This window comes from Gossypium hirsutum, chromosome A12 (genome assembly GCF_007990345.1).
Source record: "Gossypium hirsutum isolate 1008001.06 chromosome A12, Gossypium_hirsutum_v2.1, whole genome shotgun sequence".
NCBI lineage: Eukaryota > Viridiplantae > Streptophyta > Magnoliopsida > Malvales > Malvaceae > Gossypium > Gossypium hirsutum.
In genome coordinates this window covers 2799576-2824801 of record NC_053435.1, presented here as the reverse complement: position 1 = coordinate 2824801, position 25226 = coordinate 2799576, and the positions used below count along the sequence as shown (strand labels likewise).

The 25226-nt window shown below is 32.1% G+C and overlaps 1 protein-coding gene across 1 annotated transcript; it reads left to right on the top strand.

Annotated features, from left to right (window-relative positions):
• The first annotated feature begins 23972 nt into the window (after nucleotides 1–23972).
• LOC107938351 (zinc finger protein 4) lies at nucleotides 23973–25064 on the top strand. Its single transcript, XM_016871477.2, has one exon. The coding sequence runs from the start codon at nucleotides 24232–24234 to the stop codon at nucleotides 24838–24840; it is 609 nt and encodes a 202-aa protein (XP_016726966.2). The 5' UTR covers nucleotides 23973–24231; the 3' UTR covers nucleotides 24841–25064.
• Nucleotides 25065–25226: the final 162 nt, after the last annotated feature.

Below are 25226 nucleotides of genomic sequence, written 5' to 3'. Positions count from 1 at the left end.
TTCGAGTGTCAAATGCCTTAAGCCCTTCACAGATCCCCTAGTTTTACCACTGTAATATTTCTTTTTCAAGGATTCGGGTCACACAACTCTAACATGGCTCTACCTGGAAAAATGGGAATAAATCTATGAAAGTCAAACAGTTTGGCTGATTTTCATCCTTCGAGGGATTTAGCTCTTTATCCTTTTGGAAGGAGTAAAATGTATTGTCAAATCTTTACTAAGCTTTGAGGTGAACATGGCAAAAAAGCATCGCCCTTTTAGATGGAAAAAGAATTTTGAAGCAAAAAAAATTCTAAGAATAACCTTTATTAAGCTTTAAGGTGAACATGACTGAAAAGCATCTCCCTTTTAGGTAGCCAAGAGTGTTGGATGTACTTGGAAGCATGTATAGTGTGTTTAGTCAATTCTTAAGGTGCCATGCCTGCAATTCGAAAGATTCATCACGTTGTTATTTTTTTTAGTTTGAAGTGACGATTTATATTGCAAAATTGTCTTAACATTTTGTTGCCTCTTTTCTTCATATTTCTTACAAAATTATCTAAGGGAGTCTTCATGAATTTCATATTTTCCATTTTACAAGTTAGTGTTTCTACAAGTTTCTTTCCTTTTTTTTCTTCACATTTTCTTCATGTTACTTGTGTCATCTTTTTTTTTCATATGTTTTTTTTTTCAAAAATGTCAAATAAAAAAATGTTGCATTTTTTTCATGACATGTTATTTTTTGTCAAAAATATGTGATGCTACCATAGGTTTCTAGAGACAACTTGATTTTAAGTCAAACTTTCGTTTATCAGATCACCAGAGAAAGGGGATTATGTTTTGTATCCAATCACTCGTAATCATCATGATAAGGCCATTCGAGGTTATTCAACTCATGTTTTAGTGCAACAACTTGTTCTACTAAAGCAAGATTTGTGTAAGGGTAGTGAGCATGTCAGTTTGTATGATGTTGATTTGCATCTTTTTGATGCTCAAAACATTCAGCTCCACTATAAGATTTGGTACCCTAAGTGCAATATTTTTGTCTATATACATTTGTATTTTTTGAATAAATTAGTTTAACAATAATGTCTATTAATTACATTAATATACACTTGGTTTTTGCATGCAAATCAAAATGGAAGCAAATATTGGCTCACTGGTTATCTAATATTTAACTAATACTAAGCGTTATTATGTGGTTGGATCGTACTATGGAAAGACAACTTGTATTAGTAGATGAACCTAATCATGTCCTTAGTCTAATAAAAAATGAGCAAACCGGTTGAAAGACTAATATGACGTCTATCAAGTTCAATTAGAGAAATGATTTGTCTTGAGCATTGGACCAGATAACTTTCAAAAGATAAAGACATAGATGTGACTCAATGGACTGACAATACATCGTACAAGACCCAAGTAAAATAGATCCCAGACCTGTTTATAGATTTATTCACTTATGACGTTCATAGTGTGGCATATCTTAACCTAAGTGGATGATGGATTATGTATGCGTGACTCGTATACTTTGATGTAGGTAAAAGCTTGAGTTCAAATAGATAAGGAAACGAAAGCTGGGGCATTGGGTATACAACTTCTGCAATATGCAGTATCATTCACAATTGTGGAATTCATAGTCAAATAAATGGGTAAATGATATCCTCTCATTGACATTACATGATAAATGAAAAGTAAATATGGTCACGGGTCACTTGTCTTTGTGATAAATAACTTGATTACTATTTGATAGTAATTGACTTTTCATGAAATAAGCTATAATGGTTACTATGAGATAAAATAAGATCATATTGGAAGAATGGATTTATCTCAAAGAGATTAAGGATATCCCATGAAGGTAACACAATGATGATAAGGTCATTGGACGAGCATTGAATAAGTAGCTTTCGTAATGATATGTAATAAAGGAGAGCTCAATCACGACACTTTAGTGGAATGACTTCGTAACTAAATAATATTATAATTAAGCGGCGAAATCTGGAACTTAATTATAAATTATTTGAGATCTAATTACATATGTTCAATCGGTCCTTCCACTAGCTCATTGAAACTATAAATGAATTGCATGTATAATCAAATGAACAGAAATTGATAAAAATGATAAAATTAGAGAAATAAGTCACATTCCCAAATGAATGTGTTTTCTCACCAAGTATAGAAATGACTTGAGAATTAATTTAAGGATTTTTTATATTTTTTATTTATTATTTAATAAAATAATTGAAGTTCGACAATGAAATAAAATTAATTGGTCATTGTGAATCCGTTGACTATGAAAACTAAATATATTTCATCACATATTCTTTTACGGTAAAGCTGTCATAACTTTAACAGAATTAGAATTGGATTGAAAAATTAATTTATTTAAATTAATTAATAAATAATATTTATTTTGGAAAAATATAAAAACATGTATTGGGTTGTGTTAAGATCGACTCGATTAAGCAACGAACAAGAAAAATAGCGGAATAATTTGAGAAATTGAACACACAAATTTAACGTGGAAAAACCCCTCCAAAGAGGATAAAAAATCACAGGCAAAGATAATTTTACTATAATGGAAAAAGAACGAAGAGTACAAAAGATGGAGATAAAGACTAAACCCCGAAAACCCAAAAACAAGGAACCCTCAAAACGTAAACACAAAATTGTCTAAATGTGTTATGAGTTTTAATCTCTAATAGGTGTATATTTCTAAGGTTATAAAAGAGCCTATTTATAGGCTAAATTCATAGGTCAAATAATAATAAAATAATCTAAACTAATCAGTGTTTGATTGAAACAAGTAAACAGAGTTTAACTGAAAGATTATTTCTCAAATTTGACTAAAAATAGGAGTCATATTTAACAAATCTCCACCTTGACTCATATTTCCACAAAGCCATCTTTTCCAAAGCCTGTCACGAGCTTATCTTGAACTATGTAGGGAATTAACTGAGTCGAATTTGTGCTTAGAAACTGGAAGACTTCTACCCTTCGACTTGTACACTGTCAAATCAAAACTAACACAGGTCTGCTTTTCACGAACATAGTGCCCTAACTTTTCAAAACCTACATCTAAAAGAGAACATCTCTTCAACGAAATGGTCATACCTTTTTCCCTCCACTGACCAAGTTGTCTCTGCTCCAAACGAGTTGACTTCAACTCTGTAACGAACGAGGGACGTCCGATTTCACCAGTCACTGTAGAACCTTTCAGAAGATAAAGACTGTCGATTCTTTTACCTTTTAACAAAACGAGAGTTCCACAAGATACTTTAATGTTGTTCGACTCGATGTTGATTTTGCATCCTTTCAAGTCTAAAATACTCAAGGAGATGAGATTCTTTCATAAATGAGGTACATACCTGACATCTGAGAGTGTCTTAATCGTCCCATCGTGCATCTTAATTTTAACAGTACCAATACCAATTACCTCACTAGATGAATCATTTCCCATGCGTTCAACTCCATCTTTAATTGAACTGTATGTGGAGAACCATTCTCTATTGGGACACATGTGGAAAGAACATCCCGAATCTAGGATCCACTCGGACGTGAGCTTGGAGTTATCGCTCGTTGACACTAACAAGAAATCATAACCGCTTTCACCGGCCAAATTAGAACTAGCTACATCTTCCTCGTTTCTCTCAGCAACTCTTTTATTTCACAGTTTATAACAATCTGCTTTGACGTAACCTAACTTTTTTACAATAGCAACACCTTTTGTCTCGTTTCTTTGATGCTATCAAAACGGAAGCTTGCCTATCTGCCTTGATATCCAAATGAAACTCATTGTCGAGTTTGTCTCTACTCAACAAATAACCCTTCACATCTTTGAACGAGAGTTTGTCTCTGCCATAAATCAAGGTCTCCCTGAAAGACTTGTATGAAGGGGATAAAGAGCACAAGAATAGCATAGCTTGATCTTCAACATCAATATGAACCTCAACGTTCTTTAAATAATTTAAAAGATTAATGAATTGACTGATGTGATCTCTAAGAAGCTCACCGTCATTCATGCGAAACGTAAATAGATGTTGTTTCAACACTAAACGGTTAGCCAGAGACTTAGTCGCATAAAGAGTTTTTAACCTTTTCCACAAGGCAGATGAGGTCTTCTCCATCAATACCTCCTACAATACTGTACTCGTGAGGCACAACTGGATTGCAGATAAAGCCTTTTAATCAAGCTTTTCCCATTTTGTTTTATTTAGATTCTCAGACTTTTTCCCGGTAACAACCTGTTTCAAACCGGATTGTACTAGAATTGCCATCATCCGAACTTGCCATAGGTTGAAATTTGTCTCACCATCGAACTTTTCAATTTCAAATATTGTTGTTGCCATATCTGAATGGGCTGATCTATGAAAATTGAACTAGCTCTGATACCACTTGTAAGGATCGACCCGATTAAGCAACGAACAAGAAAAATTGCGGAATAAATTGATAAATTGAACACACAAATTTAACGTGGAAAAACCCCTCCAAAGAGGATAAAAAACTATGGGCAAAGATAGTTTTACTATAATGGCAAAAGAACGAAGAGTACAAAAAATAGAGATAAAGACTAAACCCCGAAAACCCGAAAATAAAGAACCCTCAAAATGTAAACACAAAATTCTCTAAATGTGTTATGAGTTCTAATCTCTAATGGGTGTATATTTCTAAGGTTGTAAAAGAGCTTATTTATAGGCTAAATTCATAGGTCAAATAATAATAAAATAATCTAAACTAATTAGTGTTTGATTGAAACAAGTAAACAGATTTTAACTGAAAGATTATTTCTCAAATTTGACTAAAAATAGGAGTCATATTTAACAGGTTGGATTAAATTATAAAGTCGTTAAAAGTTTAATAAACACATATAATTGGACCCAATATAGGAGAGACCCAAATTCCCCTCATATTACATATAAGGGGCGACAATTCTAGTGTATTTAACTAGAGTGAGCCTCTCCCCTTTTCTAATTAGACTAGAAGACTGATTTTTTTATTAAATAAATATTATTTATGTTTTACTAATTCAACCAAGATTCTTCTATCTCTCTCTCTAAATATATGAATTTAATAAAGTTATTTAAATAATAGTTTTCATAAATTTCACATGACTTTGGGATATTTTTCTTCTGCCAGAAAGTAAAAAGAATTTTTTTATGAGAATAACAATTCTGTTAGTTTCTATTGAAAAGGAATTATTTTCCTACTGAAAGTAATAAATCGTTTATGATTCTATGTTTGATTTGTGTTCTTCGAGCCCACACTCAAAGTAATTCGTAGTACGAGAATAGCAGAGAAAACCATTCAATTAAAAGTCGAGAACATCTAGGATCTGTCTTTCTCATAGCATATTCACTTTTTCAAGAAAAGATTATTACTATAAATATCACAAACTAGTTCAATTTTCAAGTTTTTAATTTTCTGTTATGACAGAAAATCATTTTATTAACCCAAAATTTTCCAACATTTTGGTATATAAAGATTAGTATTTTTTTTTGCTTTATGTTTCTTCAAGATACTTTTGGAACTTTTCTTCCATGCTTTTCGCCTCTTTGTCTAGTCATTAAGTCAAATCTCTTAAGATAGTATTAGCTAGCACAGTATGGGTGCTCATGGTTGCTTCACTTGTTTCACTAACTACATTGATGCTTCAACAGTTGTTTTATTTGGTTACATGTTTAGCTCAAAGTTTCTTGTTGAGCTACAAAGGTAGAAGTAAGAAGTTATAGTTGGGCAATGTACTGATGATGCTAATTAGGTTGATGTTATAATGAGGTTGAAGGGAATGTATTGTAGGTGTAGGATGATTGATGAAGGCCATATAGTGTCTTGAAAATAGAAAAGTTGTGATTAGTAGAGATGTTGTTTTTGATGAAACTGTTATGCTACCTAACTTATCTCTTAAAGACTTTTCCAATAAAGAAAATCAAAAGTAGGTGGAGCATCAGATTAATTTAGAATCTACAACAGAGTCGACTCCTCAAACTAGTACAAAAATTCAGAATAGAGTTGCTTATTCACCACAATTCTCTATCACCAAAACTAGAACTAGAAGGAAAATTAAACCTCCAAAGAAGTATGTCGAGGCTGATCTAGTTGTTTATGCCTTAAATGTGGCTGAAGATATAGATGCAAACTAAGAGCCATCTAATTATTCTAAAGCGGTTAGCTGTGAAGACTCAGAAAAGTGGATGTTTTCTATACAAGAGGAGATCAAATCACTCTACAAAAATAGAACATGAGATCTTGTGAAACTTCCTAAAGGAAAAAAGGTTGTTCATTGTAAATGGGTGTTTAAAAAGAAAAAATGAACTCCAAGAATTGAAGAACCCATATATAAAGTGATAAACCATAAAAGTAACACATTTTAATCCCATACTTAGTATATTTTTGGATGGTTTATCATATAATTTAGTGAATTAGATGCTCCTAATCCCTTAATTTCATGTTTTATACTTAGGAGAGCATAAGGGAACAAAAGGAGCATAAAACGTGCCAAAAACGAACAAAACTGGCTGATTGAAAGATCCAAATGGCCAAGACGAATTCCACACGAGTTGAACACACGCCCGTGTGAGCCACACGGGCTGGCCACACGCCTATGTTACAGCCCGTGTCGATATCGCTCCTTGTTTCCCAAATACGCTGAAAAAGCCAATTTTTAGGGGTTCTAAGCATTCTAAAGTTTATATAAACACACTAGAAGCAGACCTAAAGGGACATACAGAGCAAATAGCAGAAAATACTCGAAGAGACGCCGTCGAAGTCATCTCGGAAATAGGATCTCCTCCAAAATTGAAGATCTCCCTTCAATTTCTTCCAAAGTTTTTGGGTTTTCTTTATGTTTTGTGGTTTTTCTATTTTTGATATGTTTTCCCCCATTAGTATGAACTAAACTCCCTAAATACCTAGGAAGGATGAAACCTACGATGGATCTTTTATTTAATTATCTGAATTACACAATAAATACTTGTTCTTGTTCTTAATTATGTGTTCTTAATCATTACTTTAATATTTTCAGGATATTAATCCAAGTTTGATGTTTTTATTCAGTGGAGCAAAAATCTCTATTTAAGATAAGATCTAGCATAATTAAGCGAAGTTGCATGCAATCTTAGAAATAGAACAACATAAATCTACCCGATTAGAGTCAAATCTAATAGGGGAGACCATAAATCGAGTAATGCAACAATAGGGGTTTTAATTAGAAAGAGATTTTAATTAATCAACCTAGAGTCAATTGTTCTTAGTCTCGAAAGAGATATTAACATGATTTAGGGATTCCTACGGATCAAGACAAGTGAATAAATCGTTTAATTCAGAGTCGGAATAATAAGAGAAGACTAGGTAGATTCTTCCTTGGGTATTGTCGTCATTATTGGCTTATTCGTTTATTTCCTTCACTCTCTGTCGCGTTCATTAGTTAATTAGTTTAGTTAATTTTAGATTAAAATAAATCCCTTTTATTTTAGGCTAAATAATAGAAAGATAATTAATACTAGTACTTTTAGTCCTTATGGATACGATATTTTGGACTACCATAACTATACTACCCTTCGATCAGCATAAAGCAAGGCTTGTTGTAAAGGCTTGTTACAAAGGGTTACAGTCAAATTCCAGGAGTGGACTTCACAGATATCTTCTCCACAGTTGTGAAGCATAGTTCGATTTGAGCTTTGCTTGGTATTGTGGCCATACATGATTTAGACCTTGAGCAGTTGGATGTAAAAACTGCATTTTTGCATGGAAAACTTGATAAAGATATTTATGTGCAACAACCAGAGGGTTTCATAGTCTTAAAAAAAGAGGACTGTGTTTGCTTGTTGAAAAAGTCCCTTTATGGTTTGAAACAGTCACCAAGACAGTGGTACAAGAGGTTTGATTCCTTTATGACTTCTCATGATTTCAAAAGAAGTAGTTTTCACAGTTGTCTTTGCTTTAAGAAAAATAGTGATGGTTTCTTTGTTTATCTACTCCTTTATGTTGATGACATGCTGATAGAAGCAAAAGAAAAAAGAGAGATAAGAAAGGTCAAAGCCCAACTAAGTGAATAATTTGAGATGAAATATTTGAGACCAACAAAGAAGATACTTGGTATGGAGATTCTCAAAGATAGAAATGCAAGTAAATTATATCCAAGTCAGAAGGGGTACATTGAGAAAGTTATTTACAGGTTCAATATACAAAGAGCTAAGCATGTTAGTACTCCTTTAGTAGCCCATTGTAGACTTTCATCAGCTTTGTCTCCACAATCAGATGATAAGATTGAGTACATGTCACATGTTCCATACTATAGAGAAATGGGATCTCTCCTGTATGATATGGTTTGTTCATGTCCAGATTTATCATATGCAGTCAGTGCAGTTAGCAGATACATGGTGAATCCTGGTAAAGAACATTGGAAAGCAGTTTAGTGGATTTTAAAATACTTATGAGGTATTACTGATGTTTGCTTACAGTTTGGAAGAACTAGAGATGGAGTCATTGGGTATCTTCATGTTGATTTTGCTGGAGACCTTGATAGAAGAAAATTTCTCACAGGCTATGTCTTTACAATCGGAGGTTGTGCAATCAGTTGGAAAGCCACTTTGCAAACTACAGTCGCTTTGTCTACCACTGAAACTGAGTACATGGCGATTACTAAGGCTTGTAAAAAAACTATTTAGTTGAAGGGACTCTTTAGTGAACTCAATGAAGACCTTCAAATCAGTACAGTATTTTGTAACAGTCAGAGTGTCATATTCCTTATAAAAGATCAAATGTTTCATGAGAGAACAAAACACATTGATGTTCGGTATCATTTTGTTTGTGATATTATTGCTGGTGGTGATACTATTGTGAGCAACATTAGTACTCATGAAAATCCTCCAAATATGATGACTAAGTCACTTCCTATAACCAAGTTTGAGCATTGCTTAGACTTGGTTGATGTTCATTGTTGAAGTTAAACCCTTAAGGAATTTTATGGAAGGGGTGGAGAACTTATTCGTTAAGAGTTCAGGATGAAAACTTGTTCATTGAGAACTCGTGTCAAGGTGGAGATTATTAGAATTGAGTGACCCGAATCCTTATTTAAATAAAATAAGTGGTAAAATAAAATAAAAGTATAATCCATATAGAACTACACTTCTTATATTTTATTTTAGAATAAGGTTTTTTAAACCTTATTAAACTTCATCAATTTGATATTGATTTAAAATAAGGTGTTTCAATCTTATGACACTCCTATTAGAATATGATTTTACAAGTCTATAAATAGACATAGTCTACTCCACTTGTAATCATTCAAATTTGATATAGTCTTCTCTTCTGCCCGTGATTTTTTTCCCGAAAAGGCTTCCATGTAAAAATCTATGTTTTTTATTTTTATTTATCTTTTCTTTGTGATATATGGTCATTATCGACATTCTATTTTTACACTACTGAAGTAAGTTGTTTTTCTCGCAATATAAACGTTCTTATAGTGTCACTTATCTTCAGTCTAAACTTAGACAATCATCGAGATAATATTTTCTTGTCACAATTTTGCGATGCATGTAAAACACGAAAGAAAGAAACACAAAAGATGTAATAGTGAAATGTAAAATTAAATTTATTTATTTATTCATCGTTTAAATACATAGAAAACTGATAAGTGCTAAAAGTAACATATTTTAACTTCATTCTTAATACATTTTTGGGTGATTATCTGATGTTAATTGTGAATTTTATGCTCTTAATCTTTTAAATTCATGTTTTAATGCTTAATAGAGCATTTGGGAGCAAAAGGAGCGAAAATCAGAGCGTTAGAGCAAGCTGCAAGAGCAACATGGGCTAAACCAATCCACACGACCAAACCACGTGGTTGTGTGACCCACACAGGCATGTGGTAAGACGTATTGATTTTGCAGAATTGTGCATCAAACAGTGGAAAATCACGATTTTTAGGTATTCCGAGCATTCTAAGACATATATATGACTAAAGTAAAAAGATAGGAAGGAGCCGGTAGAGAATACTCAAGAAAATAACTAGAAAAACATTATTGAAGCAGATTTTCGTCAAAATTGAAGATTCCCATTTGATTTCTTATGAAGTTATCATGAGTTTCTTTATTTCTTTCGATTATATTGTGTCTTTGATGTTTTTATTTTCAAGCACAAACCAATTTTCTAAATACCTAGGGGAGATGAACCCTGTGATAGATTTTACCGTTTGATTTTTATTTTATGCAATAAATACTTAGTCTTTTGTTCTCAGTTACATGTGTTTAATTCTTGGTTTGATATTTCTAGATTATTAATTCATATTTGATGTGCTTAAATCAGTGGTTGAATAAACCCTGTTTAAGAGTAGATCTTGTGTAGTTGAATGGAGTTGCATACAATCTTAGAAATAGGGCGACATAAATCTACCAGATTAGAGTCAAATCTAATAGGGGAATTCATAGCACGAGTTAATGCAATAATAAGGGTTTTAATTAGAAAGAAATTTTAATTAATCAACCTAGAGTCAGTTGCTCTTATGCTCAAAAAAGATATTAGTATAATTTAGGGATTTTTACAAATCAAGGTGTTGAGTAAAGAAATTGCGCAATTTAGATTGAAAGTGACAGATGAAATCTAGGTGAATTCTTTCCTGGGTATTGTTTCGCTTATTGGTTGTTACTTGGTTATTTTTGTGATTTATTCTTTGTTGTGTTCGTTAGTTAGTTAATTTTAATTTTAACCAATCACTTGAATTATTCAATTAAATAATAGAAAGACGGTAATTACTAGTACTTTTAGTATTCGTGGGAACGGTATATTTGCTTACTATAGCTATACTATTAATTGATAGGTGCATTTACCTTAGTTAAATTTTTAGTTAGTTTCACAACGTATCAAAAACAATTACATGTTTACTACAATATAGGCACATTTCCCAACAAATATCTATAAAGTTTAAAATATAATAGAGTTTAGGGATTGTAATAATAAGCAAGTATGAACTTAAAATCCTATGGAGGTAGATGTCATTGCCAAACAGCTAAATGAGCTAAGTTTAATGGAGGCTAGTAAATTGGGTTAGTGGAGGTGTTAGGATTTGTGCGCTTAGTGTACTAGTTTCGCCATAATTTATTGCAATTTGAAGTTGTCAATAAAAGTAATTCGCATGATTATTCCTTATTCTATGTATGCTTATCTTCAATGGTTTTGCATCTGTAAGCAAATGGTATAAGTAAATATTGACTCATTGATTACCTAAGTTAAAATAATTAGAAGTTGCATCACAAAACTTGTTTTGGATACAAAATACAACTTTTGTTGATTGTCAATCTAAAAGTATAGTCCATAGCTTATGGAATCATAATAAACAAGTGAATCATGTAATGACTATTATATTATCTAAAGTCCCATAAAGAGATATACTTTCTTGGATATCAAAGTAGGATTAACCCCCAAGTAGAGACAAAGATGTCAGTTTAGACTGACAACATGTTCGACTAGACCTAAGATGAATTAATAATTTTATTTAAAGCTTAATTCACTTGTGACATTCATCTTTTTTTTAACTTAATTCTAAGTAAATGACTACATATATTTAACTTATACATGATGTAGCTTTATTGATACATAATGGAATCATAGCTTGTATAAAGAGTTAAAATTATCTTCTTAAAGGCATTATATGGTTTATGAAATTAGAACATAGTCATAGGTGATTTGAGTAGGAAACGATTTAATCATTCATTTATATAAGTGAACATCATTTATATTATTAAAGATATAATGCAACCTTAAGATAAAAGCGATCAAACTAGGTGAATGGATATAACCTTAAGGGATCACGAAAATCCTATAAGGGTTATACATATGATAATATTATTGGACTAAAGTTTTCAAATATAGCTTCCATAATGGTATATAATTGGGAGTTCAATTGTGGTACTTTTAGTGGTTTGACTCTAATACTAATAATGATATAATTAATTGACGAAAAGTTGAAGGTTAATTATATGTTATTATAACTTATGTTATATATGTCAAATCAACCTCTCCACTAGCTCACTATAACTTTGAATAGAATGCTTGTTAAATTTTGAACAAATGGATACATTTAGATTCAAATAAATAGATTGTTTTGGATTATTATTTAATTGTATTAATAAATGATGTAGTTCAAATTGAAATTAAATTATAATATTATTATTGTTAATTAAGTTCAAAAATATAATTAGATATATACATATTTTTTTCTAATACGATAAAATTATTATGACTTTAACAATATTATAATTAGATTGTGTAAATTATTTAATTAAATAAGTTAATATTAATTTAATTATTAAAATTACTTTGTGATCCTAATACATGTTTGAGTTTGACAGTTGATCCAGATCAAGAGTAGATGTCATAAGACACAAAAGGCCCAAGCATAAGGGATATAAATAGGTGTAGCACACTAGGGTATTTTTAACCTAAGCTATTGCCCTTTGAGTTATGTGGTAAAAAGAAATTTTTATTTATTTATTTGGAAAATCCTAAGTTAACTAATGCTCTTTGAATTACTCTATTTATGAAGGAACATATTGGTTGGCTAGACATTTTAACAATAAAGAAATATTATTTCTATAAATAAATATATTGGTTGGTGAGCCATTTTACCAATAGAGAAATACTTTTAAAGAAAAAATCTTGTTAAAATTTTCTAACAAAATTTAGTTAGCCAAAGGGAAAATTGAAAAAGAGTTTGTTTGTGGTATACTCAGTAATTCTATTTTCATGATTTTAGATTTGGAGCTCACTCTTTAAGCATTCAAGATTTCAAGAATAGAAAAGAAGATTGTTTGGTTGAAATTTTGGATCGTACATAGATCAAATCTTATAGATTAAAATGTCCAAAGACTTTCCTAGTGAAATTTGACACCAACTCTAAATTACTTATGGTATTGATCAAAAAGGGACCTAGGTAATTAGAATATCAAACATCACGATTTGATGCTACTATGTGTGTTTTCTTTAATTCCACTACTACCACTTTCCCTATTTTCCGTAGTCATAAATCCAATGGGAGGTTGGTAAGTTAAGAGCATTCAAGTTAGAGCTTGAAGTGTGTTAAGGGTTTGTTGGTGTAAGGTTTGTATGATCAAACTCGGTGACATTGGCACTGCCAACACCAGTAGTAAGGTTAGCCTTAGTGTTAAGAGTTATCTTTGGCGCTTGTTAGTACAAATCTCCGGTGAGGAAAATCTTGAACACATGAATAGAACTCTAACAAAAAATGAAGAAATAGGACAAGGCTCTCAGGCGTGTATCAAGCCACTATCTTTAATGTTATATTCACCCCCACCTATATTCCATGTGCAAAAGAGTTTCAAGCAAATTAACCTCAAGGATACAATAAAGTCAATGACTATTTGCATTTTGCACTGACGAGAATAGTCCACTAAGCACCAAGAAATTCATAACAAGAAACTCAATTTCTACAAAGAATTTCTTCAATAATTCTTTATAGAACAATCTAATAACATTAGAAAACAAGGAAGGATAAAAAGAACTTCAAAACTTCTTGGTGTGATTTCCAAATGAAATCTCATTCCTATTTATAGAAATTTTTATGTCTCTTCATAGAGACATCTTTCAATAGATGTCTTTTCTAAATAATAAAATCTTTAAAAAGACATACGATTATTCATCTAATATTATAACTATTCAAGTAATATAGTTTGAATAGTTATAATTCTTTTTCAAAAATCAAATGATATAACTCTTGACCAATGACCAAAAGATTTAACTTTTTATTAATTACACTCATTCATTTATAGGTATTGGAACACTATAAATATTTGAAAATGTTCCAACAATCTCCTTCCATTTTCAAAATATTTTAGATTTTGATATTTTTGGAAATCAATTTGCATAAATGAAGGTGCCTTGCGATTGAACCTTCACTTAGTGAAAACATGTTAAAGTTAATCGGAATTGCATGATAGACTAAGCTTTGAACCAGCTATTCCATTTGATTAACTAAACACATCTCACACAATGATTTCAACATCGAGCAATGCATAGTATCTAGGGACATTATTATGGCCATGTGTATGTAACACCCCTCACCCGTATTCAACGCGGAATAGGGTTACAGAGCATTACTGGACTATAAAAACATTTAAACATTCATTTCATATATATTTTTTAATTATGAAGCAATCATCATTCAAATTCAATCACATTGTCCCTAATACAAGCCTATGTGGCCCAAAGCAACCATATGGGGTGGTTCGGGACTAAACCGATAACATTAGAAACTTTTCAAACACTTAGAAAATTTTTGCACAAAATAGGGGACACAGGCTCGTATGGCCCGACACACGGCCAAAGACAAGGCCGTGTCACAGGCCATGTGGACATTCAAAATAGGAGCACATGGCCGTGTCACAGGCCATGTGGACATTCAAAATAGGAGCACATGGCCGTGTCCCAGCCCATGTCTAACCCCGTGTAACTCTCTGACTTAGGTTACACGGCCGAACACGCCCGTGCGGCTAACCCATGTGTCCTAAAAATAGCCATAAACGCCCGTGTACCAAGTTGTGTGCTAGGCCGGGCCAAACCTGTAGGGTATACAAACTTAGGCCACACAGCCAATCACACACCCATGTGCTAGGCAGTGTGGAGCATGCTGACTTGATTTTTAATTTCAATACCAGGGGACACACGGCCATGCACATGACCATGTATCACACATAGTTGACACACACACTCGTGTCTCTACCGGTATGGACAAAAATAGACTATTTACCAAGCCATTTCGCCACCCTGTCTTATTCACACTTACAACAACCCAATTGGCACCAAAACATAGCATATATAGACATTCAATCAACTTATCTTAAACATATTTCATACCATTTCCAACACCAACCATTACAAAACATATCAATACCATAATAAACCATCAAATTCATACCAAACTTCACTTATACCATTCAACTAGATAAACATTTCTAAACATGTATCATTATGCTCAATTTCACAAGCATATTTCTTCTATAATTTCCTATCATTTGACAACCATAACATTTACTATCAATAAACATCATAAAATCAACCTCAAATTCATAACATAAGTCATATACATACATTGATACACATAACCAATCCAACCAAATTAACCCAACTCTCATGGCTATATATACAAACTAAAACATAAGCATTTCCAAGTCATTTCAAATGGCACAACATATTACCAAATATACCAAAATAACTAAAGTCCCTATACATGTCATATACTCAAAACATAAACCCAAAAGGTACCAAAGTGATAGTGGGATAGTGTGACGATTTCTCCGACAATCCCCGAATCTGAGCTAGCTTTCAAATCACTAAAATCATAGTAAAATAAATAAAGTAAGCTTTATAGCTTAGTAATCTCGTATGACAATAATAAGCAAATATCACCATTCATTTATCAATTCAATTTAAATGGCATAATATGCAACAATACAATAATCTCAAGCTAACATGAACTTGATCACATACTTGATCATAAACTTACAACTTCCATTGATTCATTGTTCATATATATTTTCGAACATACCTGTACCGAAACGTATCTATTTCTCACTATTCCACATCTTCAATTTACCCGCTGAACCATTCAGAATAAAAGTTGGATACTCGAAAGTCTCGCACCCTAGGTGCCAATATCATGGCCCGAAGCCAAATCAATGAAGCTCACACCCGAAGTGCTAATATCATGGCTCGAAGCCAAATCAATGAAGCTCGCACCCAAAGTGCTAGTATCATGGCCCGAAGCCAAATCAATGAAGCTCTTAATGACACGTCTTTCTTATCCTCATTTATTCCTAAGGTACAACCGAGATTTCTAATGTCGAATCGTCTTCGAATCATTGTCGAATATGTCCGTAATATCATATTCACATTTTATGCAAAAATTAAAGTATTTAAAATATATTCACGATGAAACTTATTACATACGAACTTACCTCGGATGCTAAAACGACGAAACAAGCCAACTATTCCATAACTTTGTTCTTTCCCCGATCTAAGCCCGTATTTCGCCTTTCTTGATCTAAATATAATCAAAATTAACTTATTTAATCATCTCCCTATTCAATTTAGTCCAAAATTCACTTTAAGGCATTTTTACTCAATTGCCCCTAATGTTTTACATCTTTTACAATTTAGTTCTTATTACATTAAAACACAAATTCATGCAATTTAACCACAACCCATGCTATAAAATTTTCAATTAAGTCCCTATCAACCCATATTTTTTATTTATTTCATATTTTAACCACAAATTTTTTACGTTTCACAATTTAATCCCTAATTTACATTTTCACTAAAAATCACTTAACAGAACTTGTTTATCTATCAACAACCATTCATAATCTATCATTAAACATCAAAATACTCATATATTCATCAATTTCTACATCTAAAATCTTTAAAAAAATTTCAAAATAGTCTCTAGGCTAGCTAGACCTAGCTGCAACGATCTCAAAACGTAGAAATCATTAAAAACGGGACAAAAACCATACCTAATTGAGCATAAATGCCTTGGCCAAATGAAAAAGAGAAGAAATAGCTTCCTTGTTACCGTAAATTCGGTGGAGAAGATGATAATAGGTAATGTATTTGTTTTGTTTTATTTATTTTAAGTTAAAATACTAATTTACTAATATAACCTTAATTAATCACACTAATTTGAAAAATACCAATCTCATAAATTTCCACTACCATATAAATGGACCAATTACCACTTAAGAACCTTAACTTTAAGGTTCTATAGCTTTTTAACACATTTAGATCGAACTCAAGTTTTACACTTTATGCGATTTAATCTTTTTTATCAAATTGACTAATCAAAGCGATAAAATTTCTTAACGAAACTTTCACAAAAACATATTATCATGCTGTAGACATTAAAATAATAATAAAATAATTATTTTGACTTCAGATTTGTGGTCCCAAAACTACTATTCTGATTTGACTAAAAAGGGGGTTGTTATAGTGTATGTGTGCTCTTTTCATAAATGTTGTCAGAGCCAAGCCTTTGAGCTCCTAGAAGCAACCACATTTCCACTCATATAGGTATATACCATCAAGAGTGTTCTCATAATTATAACACTCTAACATATTTATGTTATGGGTCTATTAAGAGTACATTACTCATCCTTCCCCTATCATTATAGGTACCTAGCACTTTAATCTTAGCATGGATTTATTTATAGTGCAAACAATCACATACTAGTGATATACTTTGTCTCACTGAACTCAAGACTTGATGTTATACCAAGCGTTGAGTCGATTTTCCATCCTGGGTGACTCTAACTAATGGGCTTAAGTCTCATCCCTTTTGAGGTCTTGTTAACTATATCTCTAGCAAGACTTTTTGTCCAAGGATTAGCCAAATTTTCGCTTGACCTCACATGATTAATAGTGATCACTCCATTAGAGATTAATTGTCAGACATAGTTATGTCTTAATCTAATGTGTCTAGACTTTCCAATATATACTTGGCTATATGCCTTTTCTAAAGTAGCCTCACTATCACAACGGATAGAAATAGGTGAAATTGGCTTAGGTTATAGAGGTACATCATAAAGTAAATTTCTTAACCATTCTGCTTCTTTAGATACAGTAACTAATGCAATAAATTCTACTGCCATGGTGGAATTAGTAACACATGTTTGTTTCTTGGAACCCCAAGAAATGGCTCATCTACCAAGAATAAATATCCATTCACTAGTAGATGCATGGTCTTCCAAACTTGTAATTCAACTAGCACCCGAATACCCTTCTAAAATTGAAGGATATCCATTGTAACACAATCCATAATTAATAGTTCTTGAAGTATCTAAGTACTCTATTCAAAACTTGCCAATGCAAACTACTTGGTTTACTTGAGTACCTACTCAATTTCCCAACAACATATGTAATATTTGGTATTGTACAAGTCATTATGTATATAAGACAACCAATTAGACTTGCATATTTCAATTAATCAATTTTCCTACCAGCATTAAATTCTAATTTTATTTGAGGATCCATGGGTGTAGATGCTGGTATACAATTGAAAAGATCAAACTCTTTAAGGATCTTTTCAATTTAATGTGATTGTGATAAAGCTATAGTACTTTCCTCTCAGTTTATTTTAATCCCAAGAATAACATCTGCTACACTCATATCCTTCGTAGCAAATTTGTTTGATAAGAATTTCTTTATGTTTTCTATTTGTTCCAAATTCATGCCAAAAATGAGCATGTCATCTACATATAAGCAAATTATGACATATTTTCCATTTTCAAAATTGTTATATATGCACTTATCGGATTCATTTATTTTATGGCCATTAGTTAAAACAACATTGTCAAACTTTTGGTGTCATTGATTTAGTGCTTGTTTAAATCCATATAGAGATTTAACAAGCTTACATACCTTATACTCTTTTCCTAGAATAGCAAATCCTTCTGGTTGTTCCATGTACACTTCCTCTTCCAATTCACCATTTAAAAATGTAGTTTTAATATCCACCTGATGAACAACCAAATTATACATTAAGGTAAGTGATATTAAGAGTCTAATCGTAGCAATTCTTGCTACTAGAGCATAGGTACCAAAGTAATCTCTAAAAGTCATTCTTTGAGGTCAGTTGCTTCCCCTGCTTTTTGTTCCTTGCTTCTGGAAAGCAGATAATTAAGAAGTGAATTAGCTCATCTCAACTTAGGTTCAAGGGAATGAGGGGCAAGTAAATTTATTAAAGTATGAAATTGACGCCTTTTAACTGGTATTCCTCGACTCAATCCAAACCAAAAGGGGAAGTCGGTTAACTCAGAGAAACCGGCTAATACATTGTTTTTGTGTACAACTTTTTGCTACCAGCCTTACTTTAAATTTATCAATGGTTCTATCGACCTTCATTTTCCTTTTAAAAATTCATTTACAACCTATTGGTTTGGAACCTAATGGAAGATCAACTAAGATCCAAGTTTGATTTCCCATTATTGAATCCATCTCATCATTTATTGCTTCTTTCCAAAAAGTAGAGTCTTGAGATTTCATTACCTCTTCAAATGTAATAGGACCAGATTTTGTATTATAACAATAAGGTATCTTATTGCATATACTTTCACATTTTCCTTCTACAAGGAACATAATGAAATCTGGTCCAAAATCTTTAACCTTTTTAATCATTTTACTTCTTCTTAATTCTTGACAAGATTTATCATTATTATCAATTTGTTCCAATGAAATCTCATTCTCATTTGAAGAATGAATCAATTGTTGTGGTTGTAATTGTCTTGAAATAGAATTAAATCTATTTTCATCAAAAATAGCATCTCTTAATTCAATAATAGCATTAATTGAAATTGAATCATTTGGTTCAATTACCATAAACCTATATGCCTTACTATTATGTGCATATCCTATAAATATGTATTCAATTCCTCTTTCACCTAACTTTTTACGTTTTAGTGTTGTAACTTTAACAATAGTTCTACAGCCCCAAACCTTCAAATAATTACAGTTTGGTTACATTTTCTTCCATTCTTCATAGGGGGTTATTTTAGTTTCCTTATTAGGAACTTTATTCAATATATGACAAACCATTAGAACAACTTCTCCCCAAAACCTTGTCCAAGACTTGAATATGATAACAATTTACCATTTCAATCAAGAATCTATTTTTTCTTTCAACTATACCATTTTGTTCTGGTGTGTAGGGGCTAAAACTTAATGGACAACCCTAGTGGATTCAAAATAACTTGAATTATAGTATTCCCCACCTCTGTCCGATCTTAAGCACTTGATGAATGATTCACACTGAATTTCAACTTCAAATTTATAAGTTTTAAATTTATCAAGCGCTTTATCTTTTGAATGCAATAAATATATGCAGCAATATCTAGAACAATCATCAATCAAAGTAACAAAATATTTTTCCACCTAATGTAGGAGTATTATGCATGTCACATAAACCACTATGTATCAAATAAAACAACTTTGTTTTCCTTTTAACCTTAGGAAAAGGGTTTCTTGTAATTTTAGTCAACATACATGTATTACATTTTTCAATATTATTAATAATAAAAAAGAATTAAATCTAACTTATGCATGTCATTCAATTTTCTATAATTCAAATGACCTAATCTATAATGCCATAAAGAAGATTCAACCATATAAACAGAGAGAGTATTTTTATTCTTATTAATAATATTGAGTTCTATAATGTCATAAAGAAGATTCAACCATATAAGCAAAAAGAGTATTTTTATTCTTATTAATAATATTAAGTTTGAACTTGATTTCATACATATATCATTTCCCTACAAAAATCTCTCCCTTAGATAGAATAAACTTATCTACCTCAAAAATAAGTTTGAAGCCAAACTTATTTAACAGACTTCCAAATACTAAATTCTTCTAACTTTTGGTACACAATATACATCATTCAAGATTAAAACCTTTCTAGAAGTGAATTGTAGTTCAACAAGTCCTTTGCCTTTGATTGTCGCGGTGGAAGAATTTCCCATATACAAGACATTGCCATTTACACATTGTGTGGAATTTGTGAATAGGCTTTTTCCTTTGCACGCATGTTTGGTTGCTCCAACATCAATCCACCATGCATTATCATCTTATGTCATATTAATTTCAGATATCATTACAATGAACTTTTCGTTATTATTAGCCTTAGAAGATGATTTCTTTTTTAAAAATCGACATTCATTCTTGAAATGTCCTGCCTTACCACAATGATAACATGAGCCCTTTTGTTTCTTTTTGAACTTAGTTACTCTATTAGTCTGTTTGAACTTTCTCTTGAATGGCTAAGTAGTCTGTACTTCCTCCGTAACATGCACTTTGGCATTTTCAGAATCTAAGTTCTGATCTTTCTTTTGATATTCTTCTTCAATATGAAGATGATTTACCAAAGCCTCAAAAGATATTTCCTCTTTCTTATGTTATAGACTTCTTTTAAAATCTTTCTAAGATGGAAGAAGTTTGTCTATATGGAGGAAACAACAATCATTTCATATATTTTCATATCATATTGCTTAAATTGATTCAACATTTTTTCAATATCATGAAATTGTTCCATAACAGAACGGCCATTAATCATTTGATAATTATTGAAACAACTAACAAGGAATTTCTTACTTGTAGCATCTTCGGTCATGTATCTTATTTCCAATTTGTCCCATAATTCCTTAGCGGTGACCTCGTTCTAGTAGGTGTCGAACAAACCATCAGATAAGCCATTCAATATGTAACCTATGCACATGTAATCAACATTTTCCCATTTCTACCTTTTTTGGGTTGCAGCAACAAATTCGTTTTCATTCTCTTCTGGTCTTGAAGTATCCAAAACATAGGTAATCTTCAAAGTTGATAATAAGAAGTGCATTTTTTCCTGCCATCATCAGAAATTGTCACCATCAAACCGATCAAGTTTGACAAAGTTGGAAGCCAACTCCTTTAGTGTTCCACCTTCATGTGTTGTAGTAGTCATCATGAAATATAACCTTAAAATTATTAGTACAAGTTTTCGGTGAGGAAAATCTCAAACACACGAATGAAACTCAAATAGAAAATGAAAAAATAGGACAAGGCCCTAAGGCGTGTATCAAGTCATTATATTTAAGGTTAAATTTGCCCTCACCTATATTCGGTGTGAAAAAAAGTTTCAAGCAAATTAACCTCAAGGATATAATGAAGCCAATGACTATTGGCCTTTTGCACTGACGAGAATAGTCCACTAAGCACTAAGAAATTCATAACAAGAAGCTCAATTTTTACAAAGAATTTCTACAGTAATTGTTTATAAAACAATCTAATAATATTAAAAAATGATGAAGGATAGAAAGAACTTTAGAACTTCTTAATCTGATTTCCAAATGAAATCTCATTCCTACTTACAGAAATCTTCATGTCTCTTCATAAAGACCTCTTTCAATAGGTGTCTTTTCTAAATAATAACATTTTAAAAAAGACATATAGTTTGAATAGTTATAATTCTTTTTCAAAAATCAAGTGATATAACTATTGACCAATAACCAAAAGATTCAATTTTTGATTAATTACACCTATTCATTTATAGTTATTGGAACACTATAAATACTTGAAAATGTTCCAATAATGCTAAGAGGGTTAATTTCAACGCGAGATCCATAGCTCTTTAATTATTTTCCATAGATGACATCAAATGTTAATGTCTTCTTTAAAGATGGTTAGGTTGGAGGTTGCAATTGAGCTAAAAATGTTTAGACTACAGAACAAAGAATAAGCTATGAGGGTGTTGAAGCTTGTTCTTCAAGACGGTCTTTGATGCTTATGTCAGAGTAGTGAATATAATGAAAGCTAAGAGAAAGTTTTTGCAAAATAATGATAAGGTTAAAGAGAGGATCTCTCTAAAGATAAACATACTTCAGTATTTGTTCTAAAGCCTTCAATTGCCCTAAGGTTGCCGATTGTGTAGAAGTGTGTAAGGGCCAAGTTATCCCTCACATGTGATTGAGTAGAACAGATATCCTTCATTCGACAAGATTGTGCATCCAACCCTTTTATTAATTCTGTCTCTTATGATAGATACTTCTGTTGGGGATTACTACCCACTTGTTGCTCAAGGATTGCGAGCCAAGTAGATGTTCATAGGGCTTGGTTTACTTGGACTGTTAATTTTTTTAAAACTTAAAAACAATTTTCTTAAGTCGGTTTATTATATATGGGTAATATGCATACATACACTCTTTAACAAATCAAATGATATATCAAATCTAAAAAGTGATATCATTTACTTATATAAATAATAATAATAATTAGAAGTGGGTGTCAAGTGTGAATACACTTAGTCCAAAGAAACATAGGTGACTACTCCATAGGTGTAAATTGGAAAGGAAAAAGACAAGGAAGTGAAATCTCCAACATGAAGACACCCGCATAGATATTGTTGTCCAACAAAAACAACATATTAAAATTGGGTTAAGATATATAGCTACCAATACCATCCTATCCTATCTCCTGTTGCTTATAATAATTAGCTTTACCACCATTATAATTATTGCCCATTCTCTGGGTCCCTTCCCCCCCATCAACCAAACGGGGTTATTACAATCCAAACTAAACCTACCAATCCCATCACTCCATCTACATTTCTTATTCTAATATTATATTCAACAAAGCTTCTCAATCACTCGTCACTTTGCCCATCACCACTACAGAGGAACTACTACTCCATCTTTTCTTAGTGCTTTCCTCCCATCTTTTTCTCATGTTAATTATATTATGGGTGGATGGAAGGTCTTTTTTTATTACAGTACTATTGCCAACAGTTATAATAACAAATATCATACGTTTCTTTAAATACCATCCACATTATATTTAACTAACATACTATTTCCCTATTTTATTTATTATAAAAATATATATTTATTCACGTATTTTAAATATAACCATAATTAGATTTATCAAAAACAAAACTTAACTGATATCATATAAATACTCAATTTAAAATTTAAATATCATTAATTTAATTAATTGTTTACAATATTGATTAAGCGAAAAAAAGGTAATTATTGGAATAGTAATTGAAACAGCTAAAGGAAAAGGTTAGTGAAATGAGAGCTGAGAATCACCTGCTTGAGCAGTTTCATTTTAGTATGTAAATTCATGCTTAATTGCTTCAATCTCTGATAATTAATCACTAAAGCAAAGCTATGATTAAATGGGAAATTTCTTTGTTATGCTTCCTGAGTGGTCCATATACATAAAAGCTGGGGTTGTGGGAACTCTTTTAAGATTATGATAAGTTTTGACCATAAATGCAACTCTTGTTTGGATTTCAATTTTCTTACTCCAAAAGGAATCATATAACTAAAGTTGTTCCCATTTCGACAAAGAAAGAAGCAATAAAGGAGCTGAAAGATGAAAGTGGGGAATCCTAAGCCTTGACAAGGGGCAACAGTAAGTATGACATAAGCAGTACCCCTATGAAATAAACCTAATCATGTTCATATATATTTTTATATCTTGCTTGTGTCGTGTCTTAAAATTACTAAATTCGGGTGGAATTCATGTAATAACATGTGATGAATAAAAAAACAGGGGCAGACATCAAACCCTCTTACTGTCCCACCATTTATTTCTTCTCAAAGTTTGATCCAACGCTTCCACTTATACCAAAAACTAAAAAAAAAAAGAAAACCTTTGTAAATCCTTTCAACACTTGCTTTAACGTCCCTTTTTTTTCTGAATTACACAGAAAATATGATTTTCCAAAGAGAAGAGGAAGCAGCTGAACCTGAAACTATATGTATCAAACAACAAAGCGAGCTAAGATTTGATGGAGATAGCAATGAAGCAGTTGAAGAAGGGAAAGCAGGAGAGTGGTTGAACCTGAGCTTGGGTGGGAATTCAGTATCAACAGCAGGAGATTCTGACACTCAATCAACACCAGTTTCAACCAGGGTTTTCTCATGTAACTTCTGCATGAGGAAGTTTTACAGTTCACAAGCCTTGGGTGGCCACCAAAACGCCCACAAGAGGGAGAGGGGTGCGGCCAGGAGATACCACTCCCAGAGGATGACGTCGTCGTCTATGATGGCTTTGCCAATGATTAGTAATAGTAGTAGTAATCATATGGTTCGGTCACTTGGTGTTCGACCTCATTCCCTAGTGCATAAACCCAGCAGAGATGGAGCTGCAAGTGTAGCAAGGTTTACCGAAACTTACACAGGTTTTGGAGTGTCAGGGATGCAGTTTACAGTGGATGATGCAATGGATTTTATGTGGCCAGGAAGCTTCCGATTGGATCCTCAGTCACCAAAACCACCATCCTCCGACCCAACAAAGCTTGACTTGAATCTTCGACTCTAATCAATGATTGGAGATTTGTTCATACATCAAAGCACAGATACTAACTCGCCTGACGACTTTAGAGACTCAGTGCTACGTTTCTGTTTCTGCCTTAAAAATAACTAGAAGAAACGCCAAGAATGTCCTTTCACTGTGCATTGGTATTTTAGTTATTAGTCTCTTTATTCCTTTTTTTTTCTTCAAAATGAAAGAATCAAGACCATCCCTAGATATTGCTTTTGGGTTTCTTCGTTTTGGTTCTTAATTTCTAGTTTCTCCATGAATCCTTTCTAACTCTTTGAAATCTAGTTGTAGTTTCGAAGAAGTCCATCAATTCCTAAACTAAAAATAGTGGCATTTGTTTGTCACAAATGATCATTTATTCCGAGATATACACACTATTCCAC

Coding starts and splice junctions, on each gene's coding strand:
- LOC107938351 (XM_016871477.2), top strand. CDS start 24,232: ATGATTTTCCAAAGAGAAGAGGAAGCAGCTGAACCTGAAACTATATGT.